The sequence below is a fragment of the Aulonocara sp. 'chitande type north' Nkhata Bay genome, linkage group LG19 (genome assembly GCF_057382095.1).
Source record: "Aulonocara sp. 'chitande type north' Nkhata Bay isolate Kocher_YH1m ecotype deep benthic linkage group LG19, A_spYH_male_GT1.1, whole genome shotgun sequence".
Classification (NCBI taxonomy): Eukaryota; Metazoa; Chordata; class Actinopteri; order Cichliformes; family Cichlidae; genus Aulonocara; species Aulonocara sp. 'chitande type north' Nkhata Bay.
Genome location: NC_141362.1, coordinates 24244581 through 24267283, shown reverse-complemented (window position 1 = coordinate 24267283; position 22703 = coordinate 24244581). Strand labels below are relative to the sequence as shown.

Sequence of the window (22703 nt, the reverse complement as noted above, 5' to 3'; positions counted from 1 at the left end):
TCCTTCTTATGGCTTATGTTGAGTCGCCTAATCTTACATAGAGCACATGCACAGAGTGCCAACTCTGATTAATAATTGAATTATGAATTAAAGACACTGCTTACATTATTACAAAGTAATAGATACATCTTTTTTTAAATCTCAAATCATGAATAAAACCAGAAACCGCCAACTTTTAAAAAGAATACTTTGTGTGAATGATGAACAAACTGAGTTTTCTGTAGTGGCTGTGATTTGAAAAAGCTGAGCACACCTTCCAGCTAGGACCTGATTTGAAAATATTTTTGACAAATAGTCTGTGCACCTCTGTATGACTACACATAACAGTCTCTTTTCTTTATCCCCAGGTGATTACTGACATTTAGAGTCTATCGCTGCATTTCATCACAGGGCAGAAATCCCAAAATGTCTGTGGAAGCACATTTCAGCTCTCCCGCTCTATCTGCACAAGCAGAAGGGAAAAAACAGATTTTCATAGTCTGCAGCTTAAGCTAAGCTCTCAGTTGGCGGCTGATGTCAAACTGGTGCAGACTGACAGACTGGAGCGACTGGGCAGCTTTTAATTCTCAAAAAAAAACCTGCTTATAATGTAAGGTTCTGGCACATTTCCGACCTTTAATTTGGAAGAGGGTGTTTCACAGTCATGAAACACTAAAGAGATAATGGCTAGTGAAAGTACAGCTTAGAGTAAATGCGTGTGTTGAGGTGTGGAATATAATTAGTCTAATTTCAATGAAGCAAACCGCTTGTCTGTGAGGTTACAGAGGGGATCAAACTCAACAGAGGGGTTTCGCACTGTGATAAAGTGAAAGTGAAGGGCTTTGAAATAAGAACACAAACATGAAACCTATCTCATTTAGGCTTTTAATCTGTCATTTCAGCAAGGAAAAGAGCAAATGTATGCAATTTTTGCATGACAAGGCGACAAAAGAGGCCAATCCAGTCATGAGAAATGCAATGTAATCACCGATAACAGACGTTTTCCAGTCACTCATAAATCACCCCTCACTTTTATGTCAAACATATAATGTATTTAGGCATACTGAAGTTCAAACTGAGCATCAGGACGGGGAGGAAAGGTGATTTAAGTGACTTTGAATGCTGGATGGTTGGTGGTGCTAGACAGGCTGGTTTTTAGCAACTAATCTACTGGGATTTGACCATGCAACTATCTTAAGGGTTTACAGAGAATGGTCCACAGAAAGGAAAATATCCAGTGAGCTGCAGTTCTCAGGAAAAATGTTGATGGGAGAGATAAAAGGAGGGCGGCCACACTGCTTCAAGCTGACAGGAAGGCAGTAACTCAAATAACGACTTGTTACAACCAAGGTATGCAGAAGAGCATCTCTGAATGCAAAACAAAAGCATAATGGAGTTTCAGTGGTGTGAGTGGGGGATATATTGTTGGCAAACGATGAGCATTTAAACACCATGGTCTACCTGAGCATTGTTGCTGACCATGCCCATTCCTTTGTGACCAGTGTGCCATCTTCTGATGGCTGCTGGAGCCTGCCACAAAGCTCAAATCATCTCAGAGTGGGTTCTTGAATTTAACAATGAGCTCAGTGTGTTTAAATGGCCTCCACAGTCACAAGTTCTCAATTCAATAGAGCACCTTTGGGATGTGGTAGAATGTTCTCATTATGGTTGAGTAGCTGACAAATCGGCAACAACAGTGTGTGATACTATCATCATGAACCGAATGGCCAGCAGGGATTGACCTCAGTTGTTAAAAAGAATTCTGATTGTATAGAAGTCTACAGGAAAGTAACTGCATGGTCCCAGCTGTTAGTTTTAAGACTCCTTCAATACAGCATCATACGTAAATTATTGTGCCACTGAGAGCAAACCAGACAATAAAGCAGGACAGGCTTTATGGTGTGGCTCCTCGATGACTGACAAATCACTACCAAATGAGCGTGCAGTGGTCTCAGGTTGTCAGTCAAATCCACCACCCACCACCTACTCATGGCATCGAGTTGCAAAACATCAAAACGGTGAAGGCCAAAATGCCAAATTAAAGGCTTCAAAACAACAAGCCCAAGAAACAGATGATCTCATGATGCCTTTGTTCATCTTTTATGACGACATCACTCTTATCGACTTGTTTCCAGTTTCAACAAACGCTGTAAAAACTTGGAAAAAGCTGTTCACACTGTTGTTCTGCATCAGACAGACAACGACATCTAATAACTCCTGAGCACAGGAAAGTATTGAGCAGAAATACTGTTAGTTTTTAGGAGTTAGCAGTAAGGCCAGAAACACTGCACTAAATAAAATGCTAATATTACACTGTATATTATGCAAAAATGCAAAAGTTTACTAATCATTACTGGCATTAATTTATTTAGGATATGTTTAAAGTCTGTGCTTGAGCACAGCACAGATGCACACTGCGACTAGCTTTCTTTGGTGATCCTGTGAAATTAAGTACAGTATATACCAATATACCCCAAATTATTAGAAAGTAATCTGTGTTTATATAAATGCACAAATTGACCTTATAAAAACCAGTCAGACGGCTGAAAATAAAATAAACATTCACTGCCCGAGTACTTACCACCTAAAAATGGCCAGTTTTGGCACACTGAGTGACATGCACGTGGCAGCACAATCTGCTAGTGAGGGGGTTTTCCATTTACGGGAAAACATGTCTGATCAAATGTTCTATCCCTTTATTAGAAAGCCACTTGAGAAAGCTGTTGCCATCTAAATGCGACTGCAAGAGTTTCCAGACAGAGTCCACCTGTCTGTCTGGAATAAGATGGGTTTCAAACAGCAGCGGCAGCAACAACCACAGTTTTACTCAACCACATGCTGTTGCAATCCAGAAAGTGACTAGACCAATGTAAACACTGTAGCAGAAAAAGCGCAGCAGTATTAAGACTGTAATTCTCTCTTCCTTCACCACAGGACCTCAGACTTCCACATTTGGAGATTTTGTTTGAAATACAGAACCGTAAATAGCTGAGAAAAAGACAAATTGGAAAGTCTTTTAAGTCTTATGTGTCCCATTCAGCCGAGTTAGCAGTTCACCTTGTGCCACTTGACTGTCCAGCTCCAACTCACTGCCATAGAGGAAGACATATATTTACAGGGTTTAAGAGAAAAGCCCATAACCTTGGAAAATAGTATTTACAGTAGATGCATTATCCAGAAAAAAGATTATAGAAGAGATTAACAGAGGCTCTTTGTCGGGAAAGAAGGTCAGAAACCCAAAATAGTCATCAGGCCTGTCCTAGAAAGATCCTGCAGCAAGCTGTCATTGCAGTTAAAGCTATACATGCTGCAATTGAGGGAGAGAGCTGGAAGTGACATTATAATTATTACGTTAACAGGAAAGGAAAGTCTTACATGTGGATCGGGCCGGTTAACAGGTCTCCAGTCGTGGTCACTTAAGACAGCTGCAGTGTGCCTAAATTACAGAGCACAATGACTCACACTCTTTCTGTGTTTAAGACCACTTGGCTCTGCTCGCGAGGGGACAAGCCCTCACAGTGAACTCGACTCTCCAAAGCGAAACTGATGGTTCAACAAAATGACAAACTCCTTGTTCTGCTTTGCAATGCTGGATGTATTACTGGCTGTAGGAAAAATAAATCATCTAGACCCTCCAAGAAGATTATAAAATCCTGTTTCCTTAGCTTCAATCCGCTGGATGTCACAGAAGCTCGGCTACAAGTCCTCCCAGCAGGCACCTAAGGTTTAGTCACGCAAGTAAGAATTTTATGTACAAGCGCACAAAAAATGTTATATGCCTCTAAGTTCTAAGCGTGCATATTCCTTGTACAGCATCTTGAACTCCAAGTTACCTGCAAAGCATTTGGTGTTTCAACAGCTCATTTCATGTAAATTTGGGTCTAATAGCTCCTTTAAAGATGTACTAAACCATGTTTTTTGTCAGGAAAAAAAGTTTAAATTGCTTGTAATTTCACAGCATCATGCAGAACTGCAGACACGGGCACTACATCATACAATTCTGACTAAATGTGGACATTTAGTCAGAATTGTCTATTTTAGGCTACAAGTTCTCTTACAGTTTCACTACAGATTTGTTTTGTCTAAATGTCAGGGACGGTCTCACATGACCTGTGGTTAGGCAAGTTTAATGCACTATATTTTCCTTTATAGTAGGCGATCAAACGATACACTGAAGAAGAAATACCTCGGACCCTTGCTGTGTCAGACAGCTTTCCTTTTCCACAGTCCCGGCCCATGTAAAGCTCTGGACAAACTCACTCAATACAAATGTTTTTGGATCCACCTTTGGCCCGTCTCTTCGAAATATTCTGCAAATATAAAGTCTGGTCCCAAAACCCCCTTAAACAAACACAATGAGACGCCAACTGCCAGCTTGTGTGTTCTCCTCCTGACTTATTCTGGGATGTTCTTGTGTTTGTGGATTACCAACAACAAACTCCAAAACATCTGCAGCGAGCCATTCGTCTGAATAACTGTTTTTCAAATAGCCAGCCAACTGAATACTTTCACATTGGTTTTTTATGGCAACGCTTCAGATTTTTGGTCACATCTGAGTTCAGTTTACAAACCAGCTGCATATTTGTCGTTTTTATAATATTTTGCAGAGGTTAGTGTGTGTCTTTCATTACTGGTTTTTCTGATGTGTCAGTTTCCGTTTGGTGATCGGACTTTATTTTTTTCTTTTCCAATTACAAACAATAAAACTCAATAAAATAAACAAAGCACAATGACATAACTCGGATCCAATGCTGCACTGACTCAGAGCAACTAAGGGGGTGAAGCCGTTACAAAAGACTGTGTATAAAAAAACTGGAATAACCAGTTTAATAAGTTTGAGCCTACAGTACAAAACAATATAAAACTCATTTGCAAATCACTATCCAGTGTGCCCCCAGTCCTGGTCTCAAGCAAGGATAAATGGTGCTGCTGGCCAAGACGGTGATGGTGGAAACTATGCTACTGTTGGCCGAATACAGAGGAGGAGAAGAAGGGAAGGTATGTTGTAAGGCAGCATGAGGGAAGGAAAGGTAGGAGTATGTTAGTGAGAATAGAAACTTTAAATGTTGGGACGATAGAGCTGCCGGACAGAAGGAAAAGAGGAAGAACAGAAAACATTCAAGGATGTAGTGAAGGAACAGGAGAAGCTTGTGTGACAGAGGAGGATGCTGGGATAGGGTGAGATGGAAGCAGATGACCCGCTGTGGCGACCTCTAAAGGGAACAGTCGAATCCATCCATACATCACTCAGGTTCACCATGAGGCTGAAACCTATCCCTGCAGACACTGTGTCAGGTCAATACTTCATCACGAATCAACCAAACCAAATAACAAACTTAAACCTTATAAGGAGAAAACTCTGTGTGCACTATTATTTTTACTGCAACTATATTTTATAGAAAGTAGACAGCACACTATTGTTTGTTAGTGTTTTATAATGTGGACTCGTTCCCATTTAGACACAGTTAGGGTTACTGTTTCAGGCCCAGTCAAAGTATCAACCCACACAGGGTTCATCAGCCAGCAAAACAAACCTCAAAACCACAGCGATGGAGCCACGGCCCCGGCATTGTTCTGGACACGCTGTACATTAAACTCTAGCTAACTTCCTGTGGCTGTGTCTTTATATAAGGTTTGTGAATTGTGTGGGTGCTAACTCACAGGTTAGCCCCAACACTTATTTTGAGACAGACATGGCTCTTCCCAAATATAGTGTACAGAAACAACACTTGTCTTGTCTCTCCAGCGGTCATTATGGCGCAGTGCTAACAATCTGCTCCAGCAAGTGAGGTGACATTGTGTTGTGTAAACATGGTTCTTGGTTGTCACTCTGGATTTGAAGCACACAAAGTGTCATTCCCCCACCACACGTTCAACTCAGATGTGATTATGAACAGACAAGACAAATAAATAATAAATCCACCTCTGCTCCTCCTGCCTTTCACAAGCACTTTCCTACACACACACACATACACACACTCTAACAGATTCTCTTGCATTCACTGATACAGACGGTGAAACCCTAAATTTTCACAGGCACGATGTAGCGGATTAGTCATTATCCTTAAATACAGGACTCTGCCACCTATGCTTAAGCGCTGAAAATCCCATTAAGGTCGTTTTATTTCGCTTTGATATCTTTAAATGATCCCACAGTAAACAGATAGTCTCAGCAGTCTGTCCTCTGTTTCACCGTTTGTTTGTTTCAATCCCCCAAAAAACAACCTCATGATAAAAACGATAACGAGCAAAGATCGCCTCCTCGCTTGAGGACACAACAAGCATGCGAAAAATATCTGTATGTTCTTATGACCTTTTTACCTTTGAAGTAAATTGGGTGCCCTGTAGCACCCCATAAACTGTCTGGCTGAGTACTCATTCAATTAGTTTCTGGCTGCTGCACTTCTGAAGGCCTGATTTCCTCTGCAAAACTAAAGAAAGCTGCCCGAAAATGACAGCTGAGTCAGACCTTTCTATAAGTAAACATACAGCATACTGAACTATGGAAACAGAAGCAATCAAATCAAGTAGCATTCGACTCGCTTCACTGGCAATAAGCAAGTCCTCATTTTCAGAAGTGCGTCTAGCACCAGCTTCAACAGCCAGAACGGCGATACCTTCACAAGCAGGCAGTGAGCACAAATTTCAAACTATTTCCAACTTATCGGCTTAATTACACAGCAAATGTAGTGTGTTTACGGGGGTAAAACACCCTAAAGTCAAAAGAATTTACGTTAGATTACCATGCGGTGTCTGGCTGAGGAAAGCTTTCATGTTAACACGCAGCTACATGCGTTTACACCTGGCATCTGTCAAAGAACACCCAACAGGCGCTTTCTCATTCATCCCCCCAGTTTTTCTGCCTTTCTGGATTTCAAACTGGTGACCTCCCAGACACCAGCTCTCGTCTCTAAAGCTACCGCTGCCATTTTTCAGTTACTTTTACGCTTCCGGCACCATTTGGGTCCCTGTTTGTTTTCAGGACCCTATAATTTCCCCACCAATCACTCACATAGGCCCCTGTCAAGGCTGCCATTCATAAAGTTTAAAGTAGTTTTTAGTGGTCCGTGGAGTTTATTGAAACATTAAATTTGTATCCCAGCAGTGATGGTGTATCTTTAGCCTTTAACTCACGTGCTCGGCCCGGGCCCCCTTACATCAACCACCAATTATGTGCCTCTGCTGGGTGTGGGTTGAGCCTCGGCCAGAATGTCGAAGAAACCAAAAACATCGATTCCTAGGCAGTGGAGCGCACAGAAAGAGAAACAAAATGCGAAAAGCTTTCCCTCAAATACTGTTATCATTGCAGAGTACAGGCACAAACATCACCAGCATTGCCAGTAATGCTGTCCACTCTCTGGGGATTTTAGTGAAATCCACAGGCTGTTGTTAGATACGGATGAAGGCCTGAAGAACATGCAAGGCCTCAAAATGCCAGTTCATGTCCTCTGCAGAAGGGTCAGGCAAGAAACTTTGCCCTGTCATGGCTTCCCATGCTTGTTTTTATCCTTATTTCAGCCCATGTTTGTTTTGTGGGGCATATGAAGAATCTACAAAGAGTTATGCTCCAAAATAAGAGTTTCTGATTGGACACTAGCAGCAATAAAAAAAAGTATATATGAATCCCTGTGTTATGCAATAAAAAAGCATTGACATATGACTCCATTAATAATCTGAAACTGCAAAGCTACTAACAAGAGTTGTGAGACAAATATAGTGAAATAAATACTGCAATAATTATTGGATAGTGAAGTACCAAAAAAGCAAATACTCAAGAAGTACCTCAAATGACTCCTTAAATGACTGCTGTCACTAAACTACATGAAAAACAGCCATAAAATCTGTGCGATCTTAAAACAAGGAGCGATTCAGCTTTCACTTGCTCCCAGTGACTTTGGGCGTGTGCATAATTAGCTGTTTTCTCTGTTTTCTAAATTCAGTAAAAAAAATATTTGATGTCACATATCAAGGGTACAAAGTGACACAAAACTGAAAGCATGTGTGTGTTTTACAGTGGGGGGCTCACAAGGAATATAAGCACGAAGCGACGTCACTACCTCAAGTTTGAAGGCCGTTAACCTAATTCCTAATGGTTATTACAATGAGGCTTGCCAGCCACATCAAGCTGCTGCGGCGAAGTAATGAGAAGAGCAGATAGAGCTCTGCCATGTACTTTTCACAGCCTTCAATTCAGCTGCTAGAAGGCACAAGGACACTGCGTCCTTCTCGAATAAGTGCAGTGGCGTGTTAAGAAAAGCAAAAAAAATATATGCTGCAAGGTTATAAACAACATCAAAATTGCACTGTCAATTCAAGTCTTCCTCAAGCCAAAATGAGCTCTGGTTCCAAAGCGCAGCATGAGCCTTCCTGTCGCTTCACATGCAAATGCATGATGGGAGTTTTTTTTCATGCATAAAGAGATGAATCATTGTTTTCAGAACAACAGACTAAAAACAGAGAGCCTCTTTCGCATTGGCTTTGCCTTGTTTGAAAAAACATAAACTGAAATGATCTGAACCTAAACATACAAAATCCTAACTCCACCCTCCTTTGCTCTGTTCTTTCATCTAAATCTGACTAAAGCCGGAAAGCCTCGGCCTCCTCCTAGGGCACAAGCATAAAGAGATTTTAAAATAATAGAGCATAACTTAAAAAAAAATACATAGAACAAAACTGGTGGCACACTGATGTGGCGTTGGTGTGGCATTCACCAGTAATTTCATCAAAATAGAAACCTTCTGCTGTATATTTGCAGGAGAAACCTGATTTTCCAAAGCTGATGAAGCAAGACTAAACATGCACATTCAAAAGGAAAACTTCCAGTAGTGATAACTGGCTTAAGTGCTCTGCTCCTTCCAACTGAGACACACTTCAAGTAAATGCAATGTAACTTCTCTCTATCATTTTACTGCCTCTGGTAGTCAGTCTACACCTTTGCCGCGAGCTATCACTCCCAACTCTTTCATGAGCAAAATTTCAAATATTTGAAAATGAAGATCGCAAATTATATTACGTTTTATTTGACAGCAAGAGTGAACTTAAACAATACTTGCCAAACGTGATTAAGTGATATGAGCCGGGTGAAGGTAGCACTTTGGAAAATTGCAGATAATTTGGTCTAATTTACTAAAAAGGGGGTTCCAACAACCCATGTTGTAGAATCTTTAATTATATATGTGGTGGAAGATGCCAGTCACGGTCACATGTAGTATAGACGCCTTATGTAGAAACATTTTGAAGCCCTCAATCACGCAGTTCATCATCATTTCTGCAAATATACACATGTTGTCAGCAGTATGTATATACATTATAAGAACACAGGAAGAACATGTGCCATAACTGGCTGCGCCATTCACCAAGGAGATTTTGGGATGGGCCATGGACTACCCTACACATCGTTTATGGCTACTTGTGTGTTTGAGAACATGTGATTATTTGGGTGTATGCATTTCCTATGTGGCTGGGGTGAAACTGAGAAATTACAGTTGGAACATCTCAAAGTAAGCAACACAAGGTGGAGGGTGAGGGCGAGGGAGGATAATACTGGAGGACAGGAGTGAGGAAATACAACATTTTGACAGGAACTAGCTTTTATTGTAGGGATAGGACTGAAACCTCTGATGATGCACTGAGGCGGCCAAAAATAACAAGTGACCACAGGAGCATGGCCCCTTCTCTACAGCAGCGGTACCTCACTCCAGGGATAGGTGCTGTACCTCAGTAAAACCTGCCCTCTGGTGTTTAAACAGGAGTAGTGAACTCTAGTGTAGCAAACACTGCTACACTAGAGTGCATTTACAAGACTGCACAGAAACAAGCCCAAATGCCTTTCCCAGTGGCTCTTTATATAGATTTATTAGCTGTTTTGAGGGTGAAACACATACAAAAATATCCAAGTTAAGAAAAAGTGTTCATCTTGAAATAGAGGCTGAAATGAAATCTACTTTGTCCTCTATTAGTCACATAACAAGCTGACCAAATAATAATACCCAGGAAATGTACTGAACTAAATATACGAATCTCTTAAATGACGCCTTCACATCAGTGAAAAAAATATTTTTAGTTCATTTCAGTCAAACTCCACAAAAGCTACTGTACCTTTCATGAAGGCAAGCTTTCCCCACCACTTCCCTTGTTTATGTTATCATGCAGGCATAGAGGTGTCCAGACAGACGGCACAGGTAAAGACAAGTTTCACCAGTCGGCTGGACAAGATGTAAATTTGGAGATGAGACATATAGTGCACTATACATCCTCAAAGCACGCTTTGTGAAGCTATACAGGTGCCGTTACAGACCTACAGTAGCTGTCTGTTTTGACTACCTTAAGATATTTTCATATTTAGAAAGAGGAATTTTAACATAAACATGTCCAGAGCAGATTTTTAAATGCCTCCTGTAAAATGCCATATGCATGTAACCAAGATGAAAATGAAAGGTGTCCTTGTTGCTCTCGTTGAGATTGTTTTTGTCCATTGCAAAAGTATACTTTTTTATTGTTTTATAGTTCAGGAGAAGACAGAAATAAGTGATAATCATGTGTCTGGATATTCAAGACATGGAGGAACCCTGATGTGACATGCCCGCTTTGGGCAGATCTTTCTGCTAATTACAGCCTAGCTGGAGGAGGGAGGTACTTGAGTGGTGGGGGCTTTTTTTTTTTTTTTTTAATGATGCGCAGGGTAGATATGGTATAAATACCCACATCATTGTACTGGAGGGCAGCATATCCTCAGTTGTGCTCCTACCCTAAGGATATACAGCAGCACCGGGAGCTCACTGGTGCTGAGGAGTTTGGTTCTTCTCGTTGGATGCTGGTATGTGAAATTTCCTCTCTATCTCTAGGGGAGTGCTGTCAACATCTAGGCTTTGTGTGGGCCTTCAGTCATTCCTGTGACTGGTTGGAGAAAAATAGAGCAACTTCTGCTGCCTTTTACCTTCATTTGTAATACATGAGCCTGAAGTGTGGAAATAGAAAATTGTGCTTTCTGTTCTTATTTGTTGTCTAGTATTGTTTCTGTAAGAAAGATTAAAGCATGTTCTTGTACCAGAAAAGTTTTCAGGCTCTCTAAAATTCACACTAATACAAACACTAAAGCTTGATGGCACTTTTTATACCTTGAAAACAGATGTACTGACTTTCTTCTTCTTCTCCTCCTCCATTGCAGGTTTGACCTTGCAAGATGGACATACGTGTAGCGACCATCCTCCTCCTTGTGGTGGCCTCTGCAGCAGCCCACGGAAAGGGTTACGTAGTGAGGAAGGTGATGCCTGTGAAGAGCCATGGTAAGAATACGCATCATTTCGCCCTGTGTTCAATCAGTTTGTGAGCTTCACGAACAGCCTATCAACTTTATGGGAGATCTTCTTCCATAAAGTTGGTCTTATTTGAGCAACACTGTATGGCAGGATTTCCTTACCTTCAGTGAGGGGGATAGCTATTTTGACCAATAGAGGTACCGTAAGCAGCCTGACAGATGATAGGCACAGCTGCACTTTACTTTGAAAGCTGAACTCCACCTTGCTCTGGGCCAGTGTTGCTCTCTGATTGGCTACAACAGGTTGCATGCCTCTCCTGATTGCAGTGAGGCCGGAAATTGCAGGTTATTTGCACGAAGCAGAGCTTGCAGGTTTTTGTTTTCCTCTAAATCACCAGATTAAATCTCCCTCTGTAGTTTTTGTAGCATTTCCTGTATATTTGTATCCTTATATTCACCCAAAGCGCTAGCTCCGTAGTGTAGTGGTTTAAACATTCCCCAAACAAGCAAAAGATCCCTGGAGGAGATAAAAAAAATCTTGTTAAGAAGGGAATCGAACAGGCGGAGCTTTTCTCTGTGGCGACCCCTTATGACTAAGTGAGCCGAGTTATTCACATTAGCAACAGTTTTATTACTTTATTTTATTCTATTTTGCGCACGTTTCACAGGAAGGCACTTTAATTCTGTTTACAATCTGGCAGAGTTATTCGCTCTATTTGTTAAGCAAGCGATTTATTTAATTGTTAACATGAGTTACGTTTGATTTTCTTTTCTTTTTATTATTTTGCCAAACACAAAAAGAGAGGTTGTGTGTTTCCCAAACGCAGTGCAAAATGTGAAGTGTCGCTTTTGTGTCATCAGCTCATTGCTGTTTCTATTTGAGAAAGTAGCTGTTATGGGGTTATTTTTAGTTTCACACTGACAATTAAAGTCCAGTCACCCAGCAGTGTGGTTTGTTTGGGTGCGCCTGTTTAACGCAAAAGTAGAAACATCTGTTTGGCTTTATCCAAACTAAATCAGAATAAGCCAAGGAGTGAGCCTTTTACACTCAAACCCATGTGACCACATTAAGGCAGCAAATAAAAAAGAGCTCCCTCTTATTTTGCTTGAGTAGCTCCTAAACAAATCATAAGGCTCTCATTAAAATCTGAAACCTGTACTTTGTATTAAAAATAGTCATTCAGCAGGTTACATGCAGCCATATTTCTTTACGTTATGCTTTTTCTGTATTAAAATTAATTATTAGAATAATACTAAACATGCATCTGTTTATAAGGGGTTGCTTCAAAATAAAATATGCATGTAACATCTTATAATATCTGTACATCAATAGGTGAGTTGTATGTGGGCGTATCTCACAAGTTAGACCATTGCTTCATTAGAGTTAAACATGCCCCGCCTTCTGGATCAATTAGTCGATCATGTTTCAGCCATTTTAAAAAATAAAGAACATTATGTAGAGAGGTTTTCTTAAAAGCTAAAATTCAGCTCATATTTGATTGCTGAAAGTCATATTGCTTGTGAACACTGCAAAACTGATGCACACTCAAACACACTAAGCACTGAGAGCTGGCCAGAACATCCATGACCCAGCACTTGTCCCTTGAATGGGATGCAGTCAGAGTTACTGAACATCCTAAACAGACCCTAATTTGAAATAAGTGGTTGAATTTTATGCACAGACTTAAGGTATCCTGAACATACACACAGAGATTTCTTTCACTTTGTTACTTTGTGTCCATTTTTGTTTTTTGTTTTTGTTTTTTTGTTGTTTGCTAATGGAACTAATGATGGTTTCTCTTTAACTCTTCACAGTGGTGTCAGTGGCAGGTGAGCCTGGTCCTCCAGGTGAGCCAGGCCCCGAGGGACCTTCTGGCCCTCCTGGCCCACCAGGTGAAAATGGTGTAGGCTATGCTGGACCTCAAGGACCTCCCGGACCCCCTGGATCTCCTGGCCGCTCCATTGCTGGTAAACCTGGATCTCCAGGTGGTCCTGGCAAACCTGGCAGGCCTGGAGACTCTGGTGAGAAGGGAGATACTGGAGCCACTGGCCCTCAAGGACCTAGGGGAGTCCCTGGATCACCAGGAAGCCCTGGACCTGCTGGCCTCTCTGCTACTGGCAAGCCTGGACCATCAGGTCTTCCTGGAGCAATGGGACCTAGAGGAGAGCCTGGTCTGAAAGGACATCCAGGTATCCCTGGACTGCCAGGTTCTAAGGGTGATAGAGGGGTGGGAGCACCTGGACCTCAGGGTGAGACAGGACCTGAAGGGCCTATGGGTCCACCTGGAGCTACAGGTTCATCTGGAGTTGGAAAGCCAGGAAAACCAGGTTCCCCAGGTGAGCCAGGAAAATCAGGTAGCCCAGGTAGCGATGGTGCCCCTGGTCCCATGGGACCTCAGGGACCTAAAGGACACACCGGTGCCCCAGGTGTTGGTATTCCAGGTAAACCAGGTGAGAATGGTGCCCCCGGTCTGCCTGGTCCAAGTGGCCCTAAAGGCAACCAGGGACCTACTGGATCCACTGGTGCCCCTGGAGTGCCTGGATATGGAAAGCCAGGTGCAAATGGAGAGAAAGGAGAAAGGGGAGCTACAGGTAGCACTGGTGCTACAGGCCCAAAGGGTGAGCAAGGTCCAACTGGATATACTGGTGCTACTGGTGCAACTGGCCCAACTGGTCCTACTGGACCTCAGGGTGAAAGAGGTTTCACAGGTGCACCTGGTGCTGTTGGCCCTAAAGGTGACACAGGAGCAACTGGTCCTCAGGGACCTAAGGGAAACAAGGGAGATCAGGGAGCACAGGGTTTCCAAGGTAAGCAGGGTTACCCAGGACCAGCTGGTCCTGCTGGGGCCAGAGGGGAAACTGGACCCACAGGTGAAAAAGGAAATGGAGGTGCCCCAGGTACCCCAGGAGCCCCAGGTATCCCAGGCCCTGCTGGACCCAAAGGTCATCCTGGTCGCCCAGGTGAGCAAGGTCCCTCTGGATCAGATGGTGCACCAGGTTCAAGAGGACCTACTGGGCCTCAAGGTCCCGCTGGTGCTCCAGGCCTCAAGGGACACCCAGGTCTCCCTGGTGCCCCTGGCCCCGCTGGTTTGGCTGCTAAGGGTCTCACTGGACCTGAGGGTCCTCCTGGTCAACCTGGTGAGCCCGGCTCTGATGGAGAACCTGGCCCAGCTGGCCCTCCTGGTCCCCCTGGCCCTCCAGGTGAGGTTGTATTTGAGAAGGGCAAGGGCATGGAAGTGAGCGAGATTATGGTGAAGTCCCCCATGTCTGCTTTCACTGCAGCTCTGACCACCCCCTACCCTCCTGCTGGCAGCCCCATTAAATTTGACCACATAGTGTATAATGCTGAGAATCACTATGACCCTGAGTCAGGCATTTTCACTTGCCAGGTTCCTGGAGTGTACTTCTTCTCTTATAGCATCCATGTCAATGGAGCTCATGCCCTGGTGGCTCTGTACAAGAATGGCCAGCCTGTTATGTTCACTTATGATGAGTACAACAAGGGTTTCCTTGACCAGATGTCTGGTAGTGCTGTCCTCTTGCTCGATGAGCAGGATACAGTTTACGTCCAGATCCCTGACGATGAGGCCAATGGCGTCTTTGCTGCAGAGAATGTCCACTGCTCTTTCTCTGGGTTCCTCATCGCTTCAACGTGATACGTTGATTCAGTAGTTTCCGAAAGCCAACCAACTAAATTTGCCATTTCTCAAACTAAACTCCCTGTTCGTTTTTCCTCAACCTAACAGACAGGCAGTTCACCATTTTTGAGAAATAGTTGCATCTCGACTTGAAAACTACAAGAAATAGGTGCTTAGAAGAAGGAAAACTAATTTATGAACACAGGTGATCAGGGGTGGGGTAAGCAATCCACAATGTTACCAGTGAGATTTTAATGGAGACAGCATGTGAAATTGAGATGTTAAACTGTGTTATGTCCTGACTTTTTCTTTTCCATTCTGTTCCTTTTACTGACTTCAACTGGTGACTCTTAATTTAGTGTTTGTCTGCTTTTGTTTGTTTTTATACAACCTTGTTTTTTTTTCTTTCAGTTTTTTTGTTTGGGTTACCAATAATCTTATTAAAAGTACCCTAATACTTTTTTCTGTGCAACCTGTTGTACTAAATGTGACTTGAATATATTGTGAAATGGTAATGGTCAAATTGACCGTTATGACGAAATAAGTCACCAAAATGCTGTCATGGAAACACAAACTGTTTTAACAGCAACATCGTTGTATCCCTGGACATACATTGTGTCATGTAAACCATAATGACCAAAATAAATGATGTCTTAATGAATGTTCTGTATCAGAAGTTTTTTTTTTATTTAGCAGCTCATTTAATTTGAAAACTAAAAAAGAACTCAGTTAGAGGCACATAAAACAACACAAAAACTGCTTAAGAAGACACACAGTCATAAGAGTCAACTCACTTTGAGTATTTTGTGAGCACTGGTTGAGTTCTGTAAAAAAATAAAACCCTAATCCAATTTAGTTTTCCTGCAGATTCATAAATTAAAACAAGAAATCAAGTTATAATTGTGATCTGTGACAGGTTCAACACAAGATTAAGTTATTGTGAAAAAATACAAAAGTAATTTAATATAAATATTATTAATACTAAAGTTACCTAAGATGAAGCATCTTAAGTCAGCAACATGCATTCATCTACTTAATGGAAGCTTATTCCAGCTGACTACCACAGAAAGGCGGGGCGTACCATGGACAGGTATGCCCACAGAGACACAGGGATAAGATGAACAATCCACAGCGAGGCTCTAATCACCCAGCAGGTTCAAACCAAGCACTGGACTACCATGCCATTATTTGTTAGTAACAAAACGTTTTAATTTTAAGCACTCATATGGGTTTTGTAAGCAAAATTTTGGCTGACAAATGTGAAGTGGAAGTATCAGGTACTATAAAATGGATCTTCCTACCAACGTTACTGTTGGACTTACTGTCCTCAGTGTAATGTAACTTATATAATTATATATAATGTACATAATGATGTATTTCTATTCATTTGTGGTCATTTTGTTAAATGTATCACCATAAATTGGTATCCTGTGCACAGTATTAACTACATGCAGCACTGTGCAAAAGCCGCCCCTCATTTCTCTATATTTTGCTGAGAAAATGGGAAATAGGTGCAGCAGACATGTGCAAACATACATGGATATACAGTTTATAAGGGGAAAACAGCGTTTGAACATTTCTAACAAGCTTAAAAGTCAATATATGGTATGACCACCTTTATTCTTCAACACAGTCTTAACTCTTAGGCAATAATAGTAATTATTATTATGTAAGACCAACCATTGCTAATTTAGTCTACCCTTGAAGTTGAGATTCTCTCACAAATTTGCCATTGATCATATCAATTTAACCAGCTTGTAGTCAGTATATGTGTTTAAAAAGTGCTTAAAATTCACACATACTTCAGTGCAGTACATGGTCCTAAACAGAGGCTAAAATAGATTAAATAAAAAATCTCTCTCCACATGATGGCTACCAGTTGCCTGCTTGGCAGCCAAAGTTTACAAAGGCTACTCTACCATGCAAGCCTCAATATGAGAGTGCTGAATATAGTTTGGGTGTGGAATGAGGGACAGGGATGGTCCTTTGGCAGGGAGGCAGCTGTTTGATCTCGCTTGGGGGAAAGAGCGTGACAGTGGTTAGGTGAGGGGCCCAAGGGAAAGAAAAGAGAGGAAGCTGGCTGAAGTAAACTGCTGGGGATTGCCATCTGAGGGTACTTCCATTTGGAGATGGCCTGTGGTTGTTGCAATGAGGTGGGACAGCGCAGATGGAGAGCTGCCTCTGGCTGACTCCACAAGCCGCACTCTAAAATTATCTGCTGAGACTACGAAGAATAATTTACTTTGATATATTTTTGTTAGTAGGTTCACCTTGTATGTCTATCTATACAGTTGTGCATCTGTTTGGAAAGAAAGAAGCAACGCAAAGAGGAACCAGATGTTCTTGAGTAGGATGCAGAGAGATGTGTGTATGGCAGCATGTGAGGAACACTGGGTGTTACAAGAAGCAGCACGTCTCTCAACAACCTAACCAAAATGGACAAGCAGTTTAAGAAGCAGAAATAGAAGTATTATGTGTAAAACACACTCTTTTTGCGGTGGCCAGAGCTACGGTGTCCAAGGTTAGAGTGGGTGCAAAGGAAATAGAGGGTTTGAAATGTGCACGGGTAGAGCTGTGTGCTGCCAAAAAAACACCCTGCAGGAGTGTTTTGCTTTCTCCTCCACTCTTAAAAACATTCTGGTGTTTATGGGGTTTCATGGAAGGAATCTCGCACAGGCATCAATTCAGTCTATGCTGTTTGCGAAAGACACTAAACCTCCAGACGTCGTAAAAATGTTTGTTTCAAACACTATCATTTATGGTCCAAAACCAGAAACTGAGTTCAGATGCAACGCTACTGACCCTGAATCATGTGGCACAATTATGTTGTGTAGTTCCTTCATTGGTAAATCACTAAAAATACTATTGGGCAGCAATCATATCTCACTTTAGGTTCACTCCAGATTAAGTTTGTTTTAGGGAAAGAAATGTGCCTGTCTTAAACGCAACAAGGTCCTCAAAGGCCAACTTCACCAGCTAATTTATCATTACTTTTGCTCTAATTTAGTAAATGAGGTGAATATTTAAATAAGTGACCGTCGCCTCTTCATTACAAGGACTGCAGTTTTCTTCTAACATCTTGGAGTATTACCTCAAAGACTTTTGTCAAATTTAGTTTATGTTGATGTTGTGTAATGTATGTATGGTCGGAAGGGTAAGATGGCACTGGCAAAAGGTCAGCAGCCTTAACCTAATTTCCTTCGGGTCAACCTTCAGGATCAATAAAGTTTTATTGAACTGAGTTGAATTGAAAATCATTCCCCTCAAGGCTTCTAAAAGTAGGATAGGGGGCAGATCTAGACCCCTCTCCTGAGGAACTAGCTTACAGTTTGGATTTAGCAGACAAATACTTAGAATCCTAAATACAACTCATTGCATTAACAAAAAAAAAAAAAAAAAAAAAAAGCCTTCTGTATGTGTAAAATCTTTCAGTGCACCACACGATGGTGCTGTGAAACAAAGAATCTGTATATCTGTGGCTACAGCAGCCGACCTCAGCTCTGAATACCAGTCTAAACTCTCCCACTCCCTCTCCAGATTTATGATGGGTATTATAAAAGGGCAGCAGTGGTGTTTTTATGCTTTTTAAACATAAATAAAGGAGCTCAAGAGTGCCAATCCACATTTTGTTGCTTTATTCTTCAGCAGTACTCACATATAATAAACTGAACACCTTAATACCAGTTTGCAGATATTGTTACATTTCATGTTGAATAAGGTGAGTTTCATATACAAAACAAAAAGAGAAAAAAAACAAAAAAAAAAAAAAAACCCCAATGCTGTTTAAAGACAGTACCCCCAACCACAGATTTATGTGCTTTCTTGTGTAGATTTTTAGGTATTGTAGGCATTGTAGTCATCACAGCTTGATGCGAAACTTGCTTAAAACATCTCCCAATTTTATTCAATCTTACAAATGGTGAAAAAACAAGAAAACTTCATTTACAATGGGTAATCTGTTAAAAACATCAGTCATTTAGGTACATCTCAGTCATAAAACCAGTAATATCAAAGTCTATACAACGTGCATTACTACAGAGTTTGGAAACAGTGGAATCTAATGGAAAGTGATGAGCACCTACTGTTTTAACAGTTGACTAAATCTAGTTCATTCAGGAATGGTTTGTGTTCACAGGAGTGTTGAGCTTCAAGAGTTGTAAACAACTGTGCACTGCAATGACAACATTTAAGACTTGGACTTTCCCTTTAAATACCACAATGTGTCAGATCTTGCAGACACAGCTTTAGCTGCTACATCCAATTGCCCAGCACCAAACACTTTTGATTAAATATGTGTCAAATTCAGCAACGTGTTGACAGTCACGGTTTCATGTAGAGAAAAGAAAAAAAAAAAAAATAGGGGGAAAAAAAAAGTAAAAAATTCCCACTCACATTTGCACTCTCACACTCACCCATATCACAAATGCAAGCACCAATAAGCAGTGAGGAAGCAGCACACTCTCCATTACACCTCCTGTCCATCACTGCCAGGGACATTGCAGTTATGGATGAGATGGTTGCAGAGTAGTAAACAAACACTAAAGCAAAAAAAACAAAAACAAAAAAAATCCCTGGTTTTAGACAAAGTCCTCGCATTCCTTCAGATGGGCTACATTGTCTCCTTCATTCTGTTGTCTGGTTCAGCAGGATTACTCGGCGGCAGCAGCGGCTTCTGGACTGGCTGCCGTTTCTGGCTCAGTAGGTGAAGCTTCAGCTGGCTTTTCCTCTCCTGCGGTTTCCTCTGCCTTCCCCTCCTCGGCCTTTGGCTCCTCAGCTGCAGCTTCCTTGGCTTCCTCGCCGGCCTCATCTGGCTTGGCCTCTTCAGTAGGTGCCTCAGATGTCGCCTTCTCCCCTTCGGCTGGTTCTGCTGCTGCTCCCGCACCGTCCTCTGTCGCCTCTTCGGACTCTTTCTTGGTCTTCTTGAAAGAGAAGCCACTGAGCTTGAAGGCCGGTTTCTTGAAAGAGAAACGCTTTTTCTTCTGCTTGCCATCCTCGCTAGTAGACGGAGTGCCTTCCTCAGGTTTGGCAGAAGCTTCTCCATTTGTGGCGGCAGGCTCCTTCTCTCCATTGGCTTCGGCACCCTCTACCTTTTCACCTTCTTCTTTTGGTGCCTCCTCAGTAGGAGTGCTTCCATTGGCCTGCACTTCGGCTTTGTTGACTTCCTCTGTAGCAGGAGAGGTATCCCCATTGGTCTTGGCATGGCCATTTTCCTGGAAGAAAACAGAATAAAAATGAAATTACTGAACATGCACTTATTTAAGTTCATTAGGTCAAACACACTCATAAGTGTGTGCAGGGCTATCCCCTGCAAAGCCTGGTGTCCTGTGATATTTAATTATACTCACAGACTAGCAGTAACCAATAAGAAAAAGCTCCTTAAACTGCAACAACATCTGTTACCAGGAGAGTGACGACAGATCTGTGGCTTACAGCAGTAGGCTAGTTGCTTAGACGGTAGTACAACCGGGATCCACGAGGTGGCGTTCAGATTGAAGCCAGTGGAAACAACATAGGAATTCGCAACCCCCCCCCCCCCCATCGTCTCATCCCTTCCTTTAAATGCCCCGTGTAGTCCACCAATGTGCACCATTTTTAAAATTTTCATGCACTTAGCTCATCCTACTCTTTTCTGCTTTTTATAGTTTGCGGATTCTGCGGCCCGTGTCTGCAACAAAAAAAAGAAAGAAAAAAAAAACCGTGGCTCATTTCGTCAATCTGGCAACAAAGGCGTGGTACCGTTTTTTAAAATGGCCATGCCACATTGAGAGCGGCCACAAACCCCTGCTGCACACATTTCAACCAAATGAATAAGCACAGGCGCAATGTTTAGACACAGGAGCCGCAGAACAGCTGCGATTATTTTACAAACAATTTAAAAAGAAAACGATTTTTAAATAATTCTGCGATCATCACTCACTGGAATAGTTGTGCAGCAACATTCAGGCATTTTTTTTGTAGGATGAATTAAAAAAAAATACATTTGTGTATCAATTTAAATGATTTCACTTAAAAGTTTTAATATATAGTTTAAATGCGTTAGAGAAAATAACCTGAAACTGTGCATTTGCCGGTGAAAAACGTGCAGGCCTACATGTGGCCACTTTCCCTGAAAGCCGGTGAGCGTGGAGATGCGCTACAGGGAACATTGAGCACACCATTGACGCAACACATTGCTAAATTGAGGCAAAATTCCGCGTGCGCAATTAAGATCTGAATCATTCTTTTCAACAACAAAAAAGCCCACAAAACTACCTGTCCGTTCGTTTTTGCTGCAACGGCTGCACCTTCTGCTGGCTGTTCCACGGCGGCTTCCTCTTTTCCAGCGGTTTTGGAGATTTGTGCTCCCATGCTTTTGTTCCAACAAAGGGACCCAACCGATGAAATGAATGAACAAAGACCGCAAGCTTCCTCCCCAGAAAAATCAAGTCAAAAGCCGACTCCCCCTTCTGCAACCGAGGAATCAGCACGGAATCACGATGACCACAAAGGGACGTGCGAGCGCTTGCACAAGGAAAAAGTAGCTAAGGTGCGAAAGACGCGAATTCTTTCGATTTTTTTTCCCCGAACGGAGTTCCTTAATGGAGAAATTGGCCCCGCCGCAAATGAGATGCGGAGTACAACGCCCAAGTCCGCTGATGAATGGGCAATGGGGCTATGACGACAAAGCCATCCGGTCTCCACCAATCAAAAGTCCGAAATCCCAAAGAGTGGGGAGGTCATGGAGTGGCTGGCGGAGGGGAGGGGGGGCACGGACAATAGGAGAGACACAACAACATGGCTTACAACTTGTTTTTTCTTTTCTTTTCTTTTCCCAGAAACTTGATGTTCCATGTTTTGGTTTATATTGAGCACATGGTTTAGATTAGACATATCTGATGATTCTCCCCTGGAAAAGTGCAAAATATTTGCTTGCACATAAACATGGCCACTGATTTGCACTGAAAAACGTCTGTTCTCTGTACCGGTAAATATTTTGTTTTGTCTAATTTCTAAGTGCATGATAACGGCGATTGTGTGCAACACAGCAATCATGTATATTTTTTACATATGTGTAATATTTTATAGAAAACACGGCTTACACTTTAGCCTAATTTGGCTGCAACAAAGAGCCCTAAAACTGTTCATCACAGCTTGTAAATGAATGCAAGCCCTCCAAACAACAGTATCTTCTGAAGGCTGGGTTGACTAAGCATCACTCAGCTGGTCTCACCTTATGTCATCATGGCACCCTACTGACATACGCCCCACTCAGTAAACAGACATCCCCTGTTACTATAAGACCATGTGCCCAAAACTTCTCTTATCCCTCTTCTTGCATAATAGTGTCTTGTCTGCTCCTTGCAGCGGGAGCATCCCAGTGACCCAGATATAATGAGAGTTTATGGCTCTCTGCTGCTGTCTGCTCCAGCAGCCTGCAGTGCTCTAACTCCACCAGCAGCCACAAGTCTCCTCTCTCTGCTAGAGCTGCATGACCCACATCTCCATGGTTACTGTTAGTCCAAAATGGCTGCAAGGAAGAGGCAGTGCATTTGCTGAATAGGGCTTTAGAGATGGTGACTCTGGGAGGTGGAGAAGCAGGGTGAGAGTGGAGTGAAGACAGCCCGGCAAAGCACTCAGCAGTTTGTGGATTAGGGTGCCTTCTTTAACCCACCCTCAGCAGCCTAACTAGGCCACACTCATTGTTGTTATATTTTGATTAAATGCAAAGCTGTAGCATAATTATGATGAGCTGCCATAAATATGATAACATGGGGAGAAAGCATAAAGATGTTTGTTTAACTTTCATTCTTTTTAACAGGCCACATTTTTAAGTCAGCATCTACATTTAT

At 42.1% G+C, this 22703-nt stretch overlaps 2 protein-coding genes across 2 annotated transcripts; one reads left to right on the top strand and one right to left on the bottom strand.

The window, feature by feature from the left end:
• Window positions 1–10678: 10678 nt before the first annotated feature.
• col10a1a (collagen, type X, alpha 1a) lies at window positions 10679–15535 on the top strand. Its single transcript, XM_086274985.1, has 3 exons — window positions 10679–10795; window positions 11147–11264; window positions 13052–15535. The coding sequence occupies exons 2-3, from the start codon at window positions 11162–11164 to the stop codon at window positions 14890–14892; spliced, it is 1944 nt and encodes a 647-aa protein (XP_086131111.1). The 5' UTR covers window positions 10679–10795; window positions 11147–11161; the 3' UTR covers window positions 14893–15535.
• Window positions 15536–18494: 2959 nt separating this feature from the next.
• On the bottom strand, window positions 18495–21503 carry marcksb (myristoylated alanine-rich protein kinase C substrate b). Its single transcript, XM_086275510.1, has 2 exons — window positions 21127–21503; window positions 18495–20084 (listed from the first exon to the last, which is right to left on the bottom strand). Exons 1-2 carry the CDS (start codon window positions 21220–21222, stop codon window positions 19524–19526), a joined length of 657 nt encoding a protein of 218 aa, XP_086131636.1. The 5' UTR covers window positions 21223–21503; the 3' UTR covers window positions 18495–19523.
• Between the last annotated feature and the right edge of the window lie 1200 nt (window positions 21504–22703).

Coding starts and splice junctions, on each gene's coding strand:
- marcksb (XM_086275510.1), bottom strand. CDS start 21,222: ATGGGAGCACAAATCTCCAAAACCGCTGGAAAAGAGGAAGCCGCCGTG. Junction 20,085..21,126: donor CAGCAAAAACGAACGGACAG/GTAGTTTTGTGG, acceptor GTTTTCTTCCAG/GAAAATGGCCATGCCAAGAC.
- col10a1a (XM_086274985.1), top strand. CDS start 11,162: ATGGACATACGTGTAGCGACCATCCTCCTCCTTGTGGTGGCCTCTGCA. Junction 11,265..13,051: donor GATGCCTGTGAAGAGCCATG/GTAAGAATACGC, acceptor AACTCTTCACAG/TGGTGTCAGTGGCAGGTGAG.